Here is a 17,223-nt window from a genome sequence, read left to right on the forward strand (position 1 = left end):
AACTAGAATGGAGATTGTGAGCCAGTGTGTTTACATCTCACACACCGATTTTTGCCAAATTAGTATTGGTATTCTCTTTTAATGAAGCTTCGTTAATGTTTATAACCAAAACACTTTACTTTACTTTTAAGCGTTCACTGAGTACATTTTACTTATTTTGAGTTTAAAGGAAAGGGAATGAGAAAGTTCAGCTGAATGTGTGAGAAGTTGTTATGGAATGTGTTCAGGAAATAATGACCATGACCCAGTAAATAATTGACGATATGGCTTAGCCGACCTTCTGTGACATTTATAGCATGAACGCTACGTTCAATTTGCTACAAATCATGGATCTGGAAGAGAGCAAAAATGTGGAGGTGCAGGTTAAACAGCTTAAATTACATCTGTAAAAGTCAACCTGTAGGAAAAGAGATGAAGGCAGAGGTTTCCAGTCTGGGCCTTCAGGACTGCAGCGGAGAACCTGACTGGAGCCCTTTAACTCATGTCCTTACAGTCGACACTTACAGGTGTAACTGCTATACAGTGACCTGGATAACAGAAATATAAAGCATATATTTTGTGTTAAGGAGTGCATGTCCAAAGCAGCAGGACAGGTTTTTAAAATTCATATCAAATTCATTTTCATATGTGAGCCTAACTGAGCTCTGCCTTCGCCCACCGAAAGCTTTGCTGTTCAGTGGCTTTAAAGCAGCCACTGAGCTCCAGTGGAAAGACGAAAGCAGGTTTAAGAAGAAATATCGCACCTAAATGAGCTCGGACAGCATGACATCAGAGAGTAATTAAACCAGTTCGCCTTAGGATCCCGGCCCCGGCCTGCGCTCAGGACCGAGCCGAAACCCAGCACCTGCACATCTGTGAGCGCGAGTGAGAGAGTCTCCACTGTTTTCACTGGACCAGGTTCAAAATGAGAGAGAGAGAGAGAGAGAGAGGGAAGAGAGAGAAGGAAAGTGGGAGAGGAGAAAGAGAGAGAAAGGAGAGAGAGAGGAAAAAAGAAAAACGGGAAGGAGAATGAAGAGAGGAGACAGAGAGAGGGGAAAAGGGGGAAATAAAAGGGGAAAACGAGGTGGAGTAAACAGAGAGAGAGAGGGGAAGAGAGAAAGAAAGAAAGTAAGAGGGAGAGGGAAAAAGGAAAAGGAGAATATAAAAAAGAGGAAAGATAGGGATGAAAGGGGGGATAGAGGAACAGGAAAAAGTAGAGAGAGAGGAAAAGGGAACGAGAGAGAGAGAGGAGAAAATAGAGTGAGAGTGAAGATAGAGAGAGGGGGGAGGGAGAGGGAAAGTAAGAGGGAGAAAGAGGGGAAAAGAAGAGGAATAGAGTGAGTGAAAGAGGAGAGAGAGGGAAGGAGAGTGAGAGTGAAGATAGAGAGACAGAGAGAGAGGAGAGAGAGGGAGGAGGAGACAAAATAGAGAGAGAAAGAGAGGAGGAGGAGAGAAAAGAGAGAGAGGGAGGAAGAGAGGGGGGAGAAAAGGAGAGTGAGTGAATTTAGAGAGAGAGAGAGAGCGAGAGAGAGAGAGAGAGCATTACGCCATTCTTCCGTTTTGGAGATTTAAACAGGTCTCTCACAGAAACTCCGAGCAGAGGAGCTCAGCCTGCACGAGCGAACGGACCTACAGACAGACAGACATACAGAGAGAGAGATACTTACCGATACAGAGAGAGAGACAGAGAGATAACACATCCAGCCATACAGTGTGTCTCTCTCTCATTCTCTCTCTCCGATGTGTCCGTCACTCCGCGGCTCCGGATGCTGCACTCCTCCACCATGCTCCTGTGGAGCGCCGCTCTGAGCCCGCGCGCGCGCTTCCTCGCGCCCCTTCATGCTGCGCGGCCGCAGCGCGAGAGCGTCCGCGCGCCCCCAACCACCATCACACGATGAGAGGCGCGAGCCGCATCTCTCCGCTGCTCTTGCTCCTGCTGCTGCTGTTGCCGTGCGCGAGCGCCGTGCCAGAGGCGCCGCGCCCCGCGCTCAGACTCTCGCGCATCCGCGCCGGTGCACCGGTGGCCGCGCGTGCTACCGCGCAACAGCCGCCCTCCGCCTCCGAGAGCGCGAGACGGAGCGCGGCCGCGCAACCTGCGGCGCGCAAGGGCGCCAAGACCCGAGGCGCGCACGAGGAGAAGGGCGCGCGCGCGCACCCGCTCGTGACTCCGCACGACTACATGCTGTCCCTCTACTGGTCTCTGTCCAGCGGAGCAGTGAACGCAAGCGCGCTGCACGAGGCCGGAATGGCCAACACCATCACCAGCTTCGTGGACAAAGGGCAAGGTATCTATCTATCTATCCATCCATCCATCTATCTATCTATCTATCTATCTATCTATCTATCTATCTACCTGTCTGTCTGTCTGTCTGTCTGTCTATCTGTCTATCTATCTATCTATCTACCTGTCTGTCTATCTATCTATCTATCTATCTATCTATCTATCTATCTATCTATCTACCTGTCTGTCTGTCTGTCTGTCTGTCTATCTATCTATCTATCTATCTACCTGTCTGTCTATTTATCTATCTACCTGTCTGTCTATCTCTCTGTCTATCTATGTATCTATCTATATATCTATATATCTGTCTATACATGGATGCATTTATGTGAATGAATCATTTCCTGAACTATTGTAATAAATATAAACATTTATGGCTACATTGGTATAAATGTTTGCAATTAAATCAATGAATTAATATTGTGAGATAAGCAGGGTTTTTCCATATTTACATTTCCAGAAATGCATGTTTTTGTTGAATGGAGTGGCTGACAGGGCAAGGACTACCTAACATTTACTGATCTTAACATTTTGCAAACTGTAATCCTTTAAACTAAAACTTGAAACTTATCTTCTTCTCGAGTGCACTTGTGAGGAAATGACCTTCCTCATTTCCATTCTAGTCATTAACGCTTGGCTCCAAACATTTTACTTAAACGTAAACCTCTATAACGAAAACAGCTGACACTGTCAAAAGCTGGGCAGAGATTCTCACAGATGCTCATGTCTCTGCGTTTAGCCTAGCAACGTTAGCGTTTAGAGGGTGTAAGAGGCAGATAAGGATAAAGAAGCCAGTGAGAGGTACAAGGTAGGTGTAGCTAATAACCCGGCAGCTCAGTGGCTTCTCACTCAGTGAGCGTCTTCCTACTGTGTGATATTTTACTCTGAAACTCTGAGACATGGCTGTGTGCGGCTAGGCTAACCGTGCCAGCTGAGTTAGAAACGATATCTCTCTGTTCTCAGTGTTTCCTCGACAAGCCGACCTGCTTCCACATCATTCACTGAGCAGAAAATAACTAACTTTGCGTAGAAGACGACAGCCGCCCCTCATTTAGCGTTAACCTTCAACGATAAACTGTTAGCTGTACAAGATGGATCTTCAAGGGTTCTTTAGTAAAGGTAATGGTTCTATTTAGAACCATGAGCTCAATATAGAACCATTTGCATGCTTCTGTGGTTCTTTGCATGAAATGTGAAATGGTTCTTCACATCGATGCAGAATGTGTTGTGTATGGTTCTATATAGCACCTTCTACTGTTAGTAGCCTGACCTCGTAACAATAGCAGAACCCTTTTTTGGTGGTACATAGAACTATTTTCAAAAACCATATACAGCACATTCTCCAGCAATCTGAAGAACCATTTCACCATGCAAAGAACCATTTAAGCATGCAAATGGTTCTTTGAGTGTTCAGGGTTCTACATAGAACCACTGTCTTTAAGAACTTTTTAAGAGTGTAGCTTTGGTTAATCTACTGAATCAATGGAAAATGAGAAATGAGAAATGCCAAGGCACAAAAATAGTGTTTATAAATGCAAAAAATGGGATGTCAAGTAACATTATCTTAAACAGTCGATAAATCTAATATTTCTCCTGTTGAGATTGTTGTAAGCTTTATTTAAGATTATTTACCATATTTCTCGACATTTTTAACTTGTTTTAAGTGATTTTATTATGTAAAATTATCTCACTGTATTGGCAGATAGTTTTGCTTGTCGTAAGAAATGTACTTGAAACTATTTAGAATTTTAAAAATGAACTATTTTTAATATATTTAAAAAAAAATGACAGCTCTTGCAATTTGAAAATTGCACTCGATATAAATTAGGATTTCAATATAAAACTGATGTATCTTGCAGCCCTATTTGTTACTGCTCCTTCACAGGTCTCTGGCTCACAAGCCCCGCCCCCTGAACATGGATTGGCTAGTTGTTTATATTCATAAGCAGGTTGAAGTTCTGGCCAACATTAATCCTGGCTAATGTCAGCACAGGAGGCGGGGCTTGTCAGAACACCAGCGGGAAGCAACTCAGTAAATACTTGGGTTGTAAGCTTTATTTAAGATTATTTACCTTATTTCTAAACATTATTTACTTGTTTTAAGTAATTTAATTAAGTAAAATTATCTCATTATAGTGGCAGATAATGTTGCTTGTTGTAAGAAATGTGCTTGAAACCAGCAACATTATCTGCCAGTATAGTGAGGCCATTTTACTTAATGAAATCACTGAAAACAAGTGGAGAGTCTGTAGAAATGAGCTGGATACTCTTATAATAAGTGCACAGCCATCTTACAATGGTAAATATTAGATATTGCCATAGATATTCATCATTTCACTTGACAAGATGCCTTTTTTTGCAGTGTGTGCTCCTTTGCCTGCTTCCTATTTGCTACTACGTTTGTTTACAGCCCTGCTGGATTTATGAAAGACACAGTAATGTTACAGTAATGCAACAACATTTCACAGCGTCAGATACTTCATTAAACTCCTACCAAAAACCTGCCAAAGACTTCAGATAACGAGACAGAACTGAAGCGCTACACACAGTAAATGCTGCGTTTAAAGGAAAGCAGCACTGCTGAAACGGGTAGTCAGTAGAGTTTGTATAGCTAGTATGCTAACTAGCATAATAGCTAATCCAGCTGAGGTTTTAGCCAGTTTTACAAGAAAGTGATCTGTAACTGAACTTCAGCTGGGTTACCTATGGCTCTAACTGGCATACTTGCTATCCAAACTACATACATACTACCGTTTCAAGTTGTTTTGCCTCTTTCCTCTGAACACCTTTTAGTTGTTAGCATTCAGCTCCTTGCTCATTCAGTTTCATGCTGTTGTGTTGGATCACCTCTCACTCTGGAGCTTTAGCATTTTATATTGGAGGATTTGAGGCTAAAAAATGCTCCTGAGAAGTTCCACTGGGAGTTTTTGAGACTTTTTTAATTAAAACTGTTTTTTTGGTTAGTCACTGTAGTCTAACAACCATTTACTTCTACTGCTTGGGGCTGAACGATTTAGAGAAAATGTCTAATTGCGATTTTTCTGACTAATATTGCGACTGCGATTTAAATTACAATTATTATTTTTTTTTAAGTTTGAAGTTCAGACCTTTTTTTACCAAGAAGACCAGAATATCCATTTTTTCTGGCTTGTTGTAAGAAATGTTATTAGCATTTAGCTCCTTGCTCATTCAGTTCCATGCTGTTGTGTTGGATCACCTCTCACTCTGGAGCTTTTTATTAGCATTTTATTTTAGAGGAATCAAGGCTAAAAAGATGCTCCTGAAAAGTTCCACTGGGAGTTTTTCGAGACTTTTTTTTAAATTAAAATTGTTTTTTGGTTAGTCAATGTAGTCTAACAACCATTTACTTCTACTGCTTAGGGCTGAACGATTTAGGGAAAAAGTCTAATTGCGATTTTTCTGGCTAATATTGCAACTGCAGTTTAAATTGTGATAATTTTCTTTAAAATTTGAAGTTCAGACCTTTTTTTACCAAGACCAGAATATCCATTTTTTCCGGCTTGAAGCTTGACCGCTTAATGTAGTGAGCCAGAAAGCCAGTAAGTTGTGGTTGTGATGTCACAACACATGGAGGTTTGGTTGCCTCTGATTGGTCTAACCCTACATGCAGTATACAACTCTATTGCGTTAAATTTCCTGTCTTAAAATTTAGCACGTTTTTGATAATGTAGGCTATAATTTTTGAAAAATGACAGCTCTTGATATAAATTAGGAATTCAATATAAAAACGATGTATCTTGCAGCCCTATTTGTTACTACTCCTTCACAGGTCTCTGGATCACAAGTCCCGCCCCCTGAACATGGATTGGCTAGTTGTTTATATTCATAAGCAGGTTCTGGCTAATGTCAGCACAGGGGGCGGGGCTTGTCAGAACACGAGTGGTAAACAACTCAGTAAATACTTGGGTTTTTATCCACTTTAACAAATTTGATGACGTTTAAATGACTCTGGTGTGAAAACTGTGCCAACTTTATATTTCAAGCACTTAAAAAGCCTAAATATAATAAACACAAGTGAATTTTCATCCATAGTTGCTGCCTCAGTTCCTCTTCCCTCCGTATCTGCGTCTCACCTGTTTCACGCGCACAGAAACATACTTTTCAGCTGCTTTTCTTTTTTTCCCCACTTTGCATTAGTGAATGCCATATGTCGTGGTGCTGTGCCCACTGGTAAACAGCTGCAGGTTGATAATAGTTCTGTTTAGAGTATGATCGGCTCTCTGAGCCGAGCGGGTCTGGTTTTAATAGAGTTCTGAAAGTAAACACTGCCTGGATAAAAATTAACTCTTTGAATTGTTCATTGGAAATATTCTCTAGCAAGCAGAAAGGGAAACACAGTCAGGCATGCAAAAAAGAAGTTAAAGGTGATATGTCGCTTTTGTGGGAAGAAAACCTCGTATCTCCAAAATAGTAACTTTACAGGAGAAGGAAAAAACTTACTTTACTTTTTATGTAACTCAATGGAACCGGACGGTTTTCCGAGTCAGTTTGGGCCGTTTCTTTTGGTCCATTCATCATGAAATTTACATACAATGTAAAGAGCAACAGGCATTTTCAGATTATGTAAAAAACTGAAAAATGACAAAAATGGAGATACGAGGTTTTCTTCCAACAACAGTGATGTACTAATGTTATATTGTAAATTAGGGCCTATATCCTACTTAAAGGGCCCATATCTCACATTTTTCTTGCATTTTATTTTTTACCCTGAGGTATAGTTTTGATGTGTTGTTTTATATGCCAAAAACATTAGTCATTCATGTTTACATAACCATTTTCCAACCTCTATGGTTAGCTGGAATTGGTGGGAATGTTTAAATGCATTGATTTTCATGACATTACAAAAACAACAAATTCAAAACAGGCAGTTTTTGCAGGTTAGTTTTGATATATGGACTGTATGGACTGGAATAGATGATTTGTTTTGTCACAAACCACATCAAACCCTTTTATTTCACAAAACAAATGAATAAATAAATTCAGTTTTCCATGATATGGGCCCTTTAAAGTTTGTCTTTCTAAAAGTGAATTTTGTTCTGTGGTGGTCCTGCCCTGCCGCTGCCCTGCGCTCCTGTCTGGAACTCTCCTGACTCCTCGCCCATCACCTGTGTCTTGTTAGGCCACAGCGGTACCGTCTCTGTGTATACAGTCCCCGTCCTTTCCTTCGGACCTTCTTGCGTGTGTTTACCGCATTACTGAGGCTTGTTTCCAGTTTTCCTCTTTCTGGTTTCTAGTGTTTACCGTGTGTTCTGTGTTCAGCTGTTTTGCAGTTGCACCCTGCCCGCCTGCTGGTACGGCTGTGGCTTTGCTAATCCTGTCAGTCTGTGTTTTGACCCTGTTGTTTGTTTCTGGTGATGGCCATGACAATCATCAATGCTCAAATCAACCTGCCTTCAATTCCAATCAGAGTCGCTCACAAGTCGCTTCATGTGAGTTCGAGTTGAGTCTCAAATCTTTAGTTGACCATTTCTGTTTGGTCTTGTTATTAGCGGCAGGCATTACACTGTCCAAAAGTAAATCCTACTAAAAAACTGCTTCAGATGAGCCTCTCATTATAGGAAATCTTTCAATCTGAGGGACAGAACCAAAGCGCTACATGCAGTAAATGCAGTAAAAGAGGCAAAACAACTGCAAGAGGTTGGTTTATCTGTACTTTGCATGCTAGTTAGCCAGTTTAATAGCCAATCCAGCAGAAGTTTTAGCAAATTTTACAGGGCTTTGGTTTGTAATTTACTCAGCTTCAGCTAACTAGCACACTTGCTATGCAAACCAGAGCCGGTTTAAGGGGAGCCTGGCCACTTCTTATTTCTCTCATTATATCAAAAACAAGACTGGAAAACACCAGAGGGGACCTGCGAGGGATGAATGGGATGAACAGAGCTAAACAGCTGAAAAGAAAATTTTTAAATAGTTTCTAACCACTTTAATTTTACAAAGCAGACGGATGTGTTTCACTAAAAAGCAAAGGAAACTTAACTTTGTATTTTCTTTTTTTACAGCAAACAGGTTGTGGGCAGTAGGGTGCTAACAATACTGCTACTGAGTGCTGATTGGTTAGCATAACTGCTACTGAGTGCTGATTGGTTAGCATTACTGCTACTGAGTGCTGATTGGTTAGCATTACTGCTACTAAGTGCTGATTGGTTGGCATTACTGCTACTGAGTGTTGATTGGTTAGCATTACTGCTGCTGAGTGTTGATTGGTTAGCATTACTGCTGCTGAGTGCTGATTGGTTAGCATTACTGCTACTGAGTGCTGATTGGTTGACATTCCTGCTACTGAGTGCTGATTGGTTAGCATTACTGCTGCTGAGTGTTGATTGGTTAGCATTACTGCTGCTGAGTGTTGATTGGTTAGCATTACTGCTGCTGAGTGCTGATTGGTTAGCATTACTGTTGCTGAGTGCTGATTGGTTAACGCTACTATTCCCAAGAGCTGATTGGTTGGCATTACTGCTGCTGAAGGCTGATTGGTTAGCATTACTGCTGCTGAGTGCTGATTGGTTAGCATTACTGCTACTGAGTGCTAATTGGTTAACACTACTATTCCCAAGAGCTGATTGGTTGGCATTACTGCTACTGAGTGTTAAATGGTTAGCATTACTGCTTCTGAGTGCTGATTGGTTAGCATTGCTGCCACTGAGTCCTGATTGGTTAGCATTGCTGCCACTGAGTGCTGATTGGTTGGCATTACAGCTGACTGGTCAGCAAGCGGAGGCACCATTACAAAGTCCTATAACTTGAGTTCAAAAATGCTCAAAAATAATAACAAAACCATGATTTTGCTCAAATGCGCCCCCCCAGCCCGTGTTTGACAAGCCCAGAAGACATTACTGAGTTGCAATTCTCTCCAATACATATCCTCTGTCCAAACTGCATTTTCATTACAAACGAGTGCAGAATTAGTCCTGTTTAATTGGATTCAGTGCAACATTTAAGAATGTTTTTTCCCATTTCCTATAGAAGTGGCCATTCCAGAAATACAGGTTTTGTTCTAATAGTGCTGTTTTTATTTGATATGATGTTTTGTAGTGTAAGTTTCAAAATTTGCCTCTGTTTCTTCTGCAGATGAGCGCTTGTCCCTGTTAAGGCGGCAGAGGTACTACTTCAACATCAGCTCTCTGGAGAAGGAGGGCCTGCTGGGAGCAGAATTACGCATTCTCCGAAAGCCATTCCTGGACCCTCATAAAGCCCCGCCCACTGAGGGCGTAAACTCTCTGAGACTATACACCTGCGCAGCAGGTAAACAGAGGGCTTCGCTGCTCCAGTCTCGGCCAATCGAGGACCACAGTGTCCCAAAGTGGGAGGTGTTTGACATCTGGAAACTGTTCAAGAACTTCAGGAACACGCCTCAGCTTTGCTTCGAGCTGGAGGCCGTGGACCGGGGGCGACAGCTGGACCTGAGGTCGGTCGGCCTGGGCCGCTCAGGAAGGCAGACCAAAGAGAAGGCCTTCTTTGTGGTGTTCAGCCGCACGAAAAAGCGCGGGCTCTTTTACAATGAGATCAAGGCCCGTTCAGGCCAAGACAACAAGACGGTGTACGAGTACCTCTTCACCCAGCGCAGGATGCGGCGAGCGCCGATTCCCCGCCCCAAGAAGCCGCTTCCGAAGGCTTCGAAGCCTCGCTGCAACCGCAAGCAGCTGCACGTCAACTTCAAGGAGATGGGCTGGGATGACTGGATCATCGCACCTCTGGAGTACGAGGCCTTCCACTGCGACGGAGTCTGCGATTTTCCTATTCGTTCCCACCTGGAGCCCACCAATCACGCCATCATCCAGACGCTCATGAACTCCATGGATCCTCGCTCAACACCGCCCACCTGCTGCGTCCCCACCAGACTCAGTCCTATCAGTATCCTGTACATCGACTCAGCCAATAACGTGGTGTACAAGCAGTATGAGGACATGGTTGTAGAGAGCTGCGGCTGCAGGTAGCGACAAATGCTAGAGGAGTAAGCTAAAGACCCAAAGTTTGGAAGCACATGAGAACCTTTTGGAACATTGTGAGATGTCTTCACAGGTGCTCCCTATGGAGACCGCCAGACTTCTTGTGTTAAGCTCATCATCGGACTAGTTAGAGACATTGGATGCAAAACTGTCCTCCTCTTTAATGATGATGTCAAATGAGTGATGAGTGCGGTTCACCTTTTTTTGAGATACAGAACCCTCAGCAACTCTCCAAACACTGTTTGCAACTCACAGTAACTTCATACAGAGGATTTTGATCATTACTGAACACTTTTAGATGTGATTTAATCCCTTTGTAATGACTGTACACCCCTCAAACATTGGACACCCTACATTACAGCTCAGTTTAAAAGACGTCGGTCTTGCTTCATAAGGATGTAGGCCAGTGGGCTCATGTTCAATAACCTGAAACTGTAAAGCAGGACTGGCACTCTGCGCCTGCCATTCATCACTGAGGAGACCTTTTAAGACATTCTGTAACAATGTAGGATGCTATATTAGCAGAATTATGTATACTTATTTTCCAAATCTGAGTTAAATTTAACTAAAGATCTCAAAGCGTTATGTACAAAGCCATATAAAGGTTTTCCGTAAAGGGGCACTCCGGCCAAAAGGAGTCTAACCATTGCTAAATCTGTTGTAAACATGCCTGTTCACGCTGGAACAGTCTCAAAAGTGAGATTTTTCTGGTTTAAAAACAATAAAGCTACGTTCACATTACAAGCCTCATTGCTTAAATCCGATTTTTTGCTCAAATCCGATCTCTCTGACACGATGGTTCACACTCGTTTAGGTAAGTGATTCAAATCTGTCATTAATGTGATGAACTGGTGTCCTGAAATGACCCTCATGAGCTCATCCTACTCAGTAACGTCACGTGAATGAATCACGTGCATCGTCAGCACAAACTAACGAGCAGAACGAGCTTCGCTGAGAAGATAATTAACTCTGATCAGCTCTCAGCTTCATTATTAGAGCGAGACGAAGGAGAAAAAGGTGAGATGAGCTGCTTTTCCACCGTTTACAGGCTTTAACTTCTGTTCGGCGCTGTTGCCATGGTAACGCTGAATGATGGTCACGCGCAGAGTAAAAAAAGCGCATGAATTCTGATCTGAGCGTCACATTAAGGTCGCATGGCCACGAATCGGATACGTATCCGATCTAGGACCACATATGAACGCGGCTCAGGTCGGATTTGAAGAGATCAGATTTTTGTGTCCACACAGCCCTGAAAACATCAGATCTGAGTCACATTAGGGCAAAAAATCGGATTTGGTCCACTTCAACCTGGTAATGTGAACGTAGCCTAAAAGCCCCTTCTGATGATGTATCTTGAAAGTGGAAGGAATGTTTAAATGCTTTAAATGTTTTTTTATCTCGTCTGTATTTATTAGCCTCTACTTCTGTTTTGTGGTCAGAGAACATTTGGACGAAAACATGTAAAAGATATAAAATCAAGAATTCTGTTAAACCGATGAGGCTGAAGGACGCAATGCTGCGCTACACAATACTACATAACATGACAAATAACATAATAAATGCTAGTTTTAGGCCGGAATGCCCCTTTAACCGGTTCAGATTTGAGGGAATATATATACACTGTATTCATAACAGCGATGCATTTTTGTAAAAGAAGAAGGGAGTTTCTTGAGCTGCCATTCTCCAATCTCTTGATCGGTATGTACCATAATAATAATAATAATAATAATAATAATAATAATACAATTCCAGGGATAATCTTGAAGAAAAATGTGGTGGATATACAGTGTGAAGGGAAGATGAAATAGCTGGGTGAACAGCGTTACATGTTAATAACAGAAAAGTCCAATTTTTGTCACAAAGTTTTCACCAAATGTCTTAAAAAGTGAGATTATTCTCACAAATAAGCTAAAGAAATGTTACTGAGGTTCACAGCTACATTTGTGTGCTAGACTTTAAGAAAATGAGACGTGTATTGTTGCTGCTTTATTCTTCACTTTTGAAAAACGGTGCCACAAAGTGTTCTTTGATGCCGTGGAAGAACCATTTTTCACATAACGTAAAGGCTCTGTACCAGTTTAAGGTTCTGTAAAGTTTAAGAAGGTTCTCCAGACTCACACATCTCATTTTCAGAAATGGTTCTCCAAAAGAACCATCCATTGAAAGGTTCTTCAAGGATTCTTGGCGTCACATAAAAGACACTTTTTGGCACTTTTGTTTTTTAGGAATGTTTTGGTTTAGCCAAAGTCCCTCCGAAGCCAAACGCTCCACTCACTCTGTCATAAAGGCTATTTTCTTTAATAAAATATATAGTAAGTTGACTTAATTACTGGTTCTTATTTCTGTTTTACCACATGGTACTGTGCAAAAGTCTTAGTTTAAAGCTATTTATCTGGGCTGTAAGTCTGTTTTTGCCAGTAAAAACAATGTATAACATTAGAATAAATACAAATAAGCATAAATACTGTAAACTGTAAGAGGTATGTGTTGTTTTTAGTAAAGTTATGAATGTGAAGTTTAGATGAATCCAGTTAGAAGAGCTCAGGTTTGGTTCCTGACTTCTCGCTGCTCTCCAGTGCAGACATCACATGGATCTGTTGAGTTCCATCAGCAGCACCTGATTTAATTTAATGAAGGACTGATTAGATAAACTAGATACTGGACGGTAACTGTAAATACAGGACTTCCTCCAGGAGAGATTTGGAAATGGTTAAAGGGAATTCCGCTGAATTGAAAATATAATCTGCATGATTAAATAGTTAAGATGTAAACAAAGTCATAACCAGACGTCCACCTCTAAAAGCTCCCTGACAGAAAGTTATTACATGAAATTGTTATGAATTCACTGCCTGAGGTATTGCTTTACGATGGTTTTGACATATGGTTTTTGTAAAACCATATGTCAAATAAAAATAATGCGTGGTCATGGTGTATTAATGCGTGGGAATGAGATCATATGTCACATGATATGACTTGTTTTACCGGAATAGGTTTCGGTTTCACTGTAAGTGGCCCTGGATTGTGGGAACAACATAATGAAGTCATGGCCATGACTTAGTAAAGCATGGGAACGAGATAATGAAGTCGTGGCCACGACTTAGTAAGGCATCCCATATAAATAATTGCTCAATAAATTTTGCTCAATACTGTACATTCCCTGAGATCTTCAGGCCTAACGCAATTACAGAGCACTGAGCATGTGAACGTTTCCCAGCAGCGACTGTCTGTCTATAAGTCTAATAACAAATAACACGCATATTATATATTCTCAGAGACTGCGAGAGTAGAAACATGACTTGTTTTACGGGATTAGGTTTCGGTTGTCACTGTAAGTGGCCCTGGATTGTGGCAAAGTGTCAAGCTGGATAATATAGAACAGGATTGAATAGTCTTATAGAAAGGTGTTGTGTTTCCACACATAAGCAGAACCACATGCTCGCTCTGAGGCCGGAGCTGGTTTTTACTGGGGGACCTAATTGAATACAACTTTAATTGCCCACCCATTACCCTGTGTGGATTTCACAATGATATTTTGGGAGAGCTGACAAAAGCATGTCTGTGTGCGTGCGCCGGCCAGAGGACACCCACTAATCCCACATCTTGAGGCTCTCTAACTTTTATAGAGTTCTTGCGGCTTTCTGCCGCGTTTCCTCATACCGAACCTTTCCCTCTCTCTTTGTGTCTGTTATCAGATCTGGCAGGCCTACCCTGACCGATGTTTAACATTTTGTAAATGCAGTCTTATATTTCCTTGACAGATGTCTGAGGAATTTTATCATGTAGCTGGCCAATATTTATTGGAAAAAAAAGTTAAGTGGTCCAAAAAAAAAAGGAGGCAAAGAGACAGACGTACACATATGAAGGAGAGAGAAAGCTGACACAAAGAAAAGACAAAGAAAAGCGAAGGCGGTAACGTCGAGGTGATAAAAGAGGACGGGAGTGTCCAGATCTGACCGCATTCTGAAGTGGCACCCTGTACTTGTGTAAAAACAAGGAATAACAGTCCTCGCTCTGTCCCTCCTATAAAACCTCTTTCCAAGAAGTTCATGACCCAAACCTCCTTCCTGACCTCCCGCTGGGTTACAGGGCAAAACTCATCTCTTGCTCAATTCGCTCCCCTACAATGCCTTTACTGGCCCTCCGAGGACGCATATATGGAGTGCGCTGTTTTAGATGGAAACGTGGTGAAGCCACGTACACACTTCATAAACGAGTCGAGCCAAATAACGAGAAGAGTGTGAAGAAGAGGTGTTTTTGGGGTCAGAATGAAAAATGTAAACACTGCCGCAGGATGTGGGATGTAGGATGCTACATTAGCAGAACACACTTATTTTCTAAATCTGAGTTTAGTCAAAAATCTCAAAGCGTTTATGAACAAAGCCATGAACTTATTTCCTTAAAGCTAAATCTGTTGTAAACATGCCGACTCGCCTCCTACAGCAGAGCCAGAGTGAGACTTTACAGTTTAAAGACTAGAAAAACACTCCTGATGATGTATCTTGAAGGTGAGAGGAACTTATGAAAAACTACAATCAAAGTGGGGGGTGAATATTTTAGGGCAGGCTGTTTGATATCCCGTATAAATAAAAAAAATGTGTCAAACCATATTAACATGGGGGGAATGAGATCATAATGCATGTCCATGAGATCATGCCTTATTAAGCTGTGGTCAAAGCTAAAGTATCTCATTCCCACATGTTACTAAGTCGTGGTCACGAATTAATTATCTCGTTCCCACTTACTAAGTCAGAGCCAAACATTAGGTTCTCGTTCCCATGCGTTAATATGGCCACAGATTATTTTTATTCATACTTTTTTATATTATTTATTTAGCACTCATGTTTGGCAGACTTATATTTATTTCACCACAATTAGCGATTTCACATTGCAGAATAAATTCATGCCAGAACTTTGACATGCAAATTCGTGTCGACCAATATCGCCGCTGCTTTTACCGTGTTGACCTCTGAAGGGCTTCATATGGCAGCACTGACTCATATAGTGTCACTTACTTTTAGTGTCTAAGCATCAGCCTTTTCAAATGTATTCCCCGAAACTAAACACATAAAAGGGAGACTGAATGACTCACTGTCAGTCGAGAAACCATATTGTTAACTTTATTTTTGTGGTTTTGCTCTTTGTGGCAGCCAGCTTGCCAACTGCAAAGTTAGCTCCTTGGCTAAACACAGCTGCACACCAGTCACCCAACTGCTGCAAGCCATGCTAACTACCTCTGTGTTTTTGCTGCAGATCAGTGTGCAGTGTGCTGTACAAATGGGAGGAAATAACAGCAATGACAGCTGGGAAAACCTTACAAAGATGATAAAAATGCTGCATATATGTAAATTACACCATACATGTGATGTTACAGAGAGAACTATATGGTATATCAAACAAAATTAGTTTCTAGTTTGCTTAATTAGTGGTTTAACTGAACGTGTTGCATGCAACTTTGTTTTCAGATTATATTGCAGGCGACTTACAACATGCAACTAGTTGCATGAAAGTTTAACTGTGTAAAGCCAGGCTTAGGTGCATGTCGGCACAACTTTCGGCCTTTTCTGAAAACTGGTCTTTGCTGCAACGTGGTTATTAATTAAGACCTTCTTAGTTAAGAGCTGTTGGCCCCTGGACCAGCTTCACTCACACCCGATTCACAAGATGATGCAAACACCAAATGTCTACAGTTACTGTGGCTTGAGAAGAAAGTCACATGGCTAACGCTGCAGGTTTGTATTTTTTAGCCTTTTACATAAGTAACATTTAACATCTTGGGAACAAATAAGGCCTGGGCATCAGTAATGGCACACTTTATACCAGGCATGTCAAACTGGGGACCTTCCAGGCCAAAGTGCTGTGGAGATCAGTGTTTACCCTCATCTAACGCTCTGATTTCAGTTCATGAAGGCCTTGCTGATGAGCTGATGAGCTGAATCAGGGGTGTTTAATGAGGCAGAGTGCTGAAGTCTGCATGTTTTTGGCCCACGAGGACTCGAGCCTGACATGTGTGCCTTATGCTGTATGTTTTCTTTTTTTCCCTAATATATTAACCTCAGCAAATAAATAAATTGTGTGCTAAAATTTGAAGATAAACATTTACATTTATTCCCTGTATTAGATGTGTTAACTTTTTCAATTAGGAAATCAGCAAAAAATGCAGTTTGACTGTATATGCATGATGCATGCTGAGTGCTATAGTGAGAGGACACCGATGGACAAAAACGGACGCAAAATCAAACCTGGCCAAGGGGTCCAGTGCTGCGCTACAGAATATTACATAACATGACAAATGACCAATGCAAGTTTTAGGCCAGAATGCCCTTTTAAGAAGAATCGGGCCAAGATTCCATTGCTTTTCATCTCTCTCGCTGTCTCTCATGAGGTTTCTTCCCCAGACTTGTCTCTTCTGAACCTCACTTGTCCCCCCCTCCTTGAGTTTTGGCTACTGTGCTGAGGTTCTCGCAGGCCAGAAAATCTGGGGATCCACTTCTGGGAAATCAAGCGCAAGCCTAATGGATCGATGGTGTGCACGACTTTCATACTTTCATGCTTTCATGTCTCGGATCTCTGGACTTTTGCCGACACTTGAGACAGATAATTTTTCAGCCGCCTTTTTATTTGCCCTCCCTGCATGATCATCGCGTCTTGTAACGCGGTTCCGTCATGGCCAGACGGATTAATGGAGATGTTTCGGGCTCTCGCAATAAATCCACGTCGCACATCTGGAGAGGCGGGACGTGTGAGCTGTGTATTTCGAATGTGCTGCCAAATCTCCAACGCCTGCATTTTCCTCCCTCTCTCTCTTCATTCTGTTCCAATATGGCCAACACCTGCAGAAATACATGGACGTTTCCAATCGCGACTGAAGCTGCAATCTCTCAGAATATTCTCCAGCCACCCTTGTGGGATGTTTATTTGGTCATTTATATATGTATGTTTTTATGATGTTTATTGTGGTATGCCAGCCATGCTTTCTCTTCTCGGCCGACTGAGAAG

The 17,223-nt window shown here is 41.9% G+C and overlaps 1 protein-coding gene across 1 annotated transcript; it reads left to right on the plus strand.

Annotated features, from left to right (window-relative positions):
• The first annotated feature begins 1,873 nt into the window (after positions 1-1,873).
• On the plus strand, positions 1,874-10,973 carry gdf5 (growth differentiation factor 5). The gene is made up of 2 exons (XM_036569653.1): positions 1,874-2,264; positions 9,350-10,973. The coding sequence occupies exons 1-2, from the start codon at positions 1,874-1,876 to the stop codon at positions 10,213-10,215; spliced, it is 1,257 nt and encodes a 418-aa protein (XP_036425546.1). The 3' UTR covers positions 10,216-10,973.
• The last annotated feature ends 6,250 nt before the right edge of the window (positions 10,974-17,223 follow it).

Source organism: Colossoma macropomum, unplaced genomic scaffold (assembly GCF_904425465.1).
Source record: "Colossoma macropomum unplaced genomic scaffold, Colossoma_macropomum, whole genome shotgun sequence".
In the NCBI taxonomy this organism is placed as follows: domain Eukaryota; kingdom Metazoa; phylum Chordata; class Actinopteri; order Characiformes; family Serrasalmidae; genus Colossoma; species Colossoma macropomum.

Bases quoted from the DNA above. Each gene is read 5' to 3' on its own strand.
- gdf5 (XM_036569653.1), top strand. From the start codon at position 1,874: ATGAGAGGCGCGAGCCGCATCTCTCCGCTGCTCTTGCTCCTGCTGCTG. The intron at 2,265-9,349 runs GTATCTATCTAT...TTTCTTCTGCAG, and splicing joins CTTCGTGGACAAAGGGCAAG to ATGAGCGCTTGTCCCTGTTA.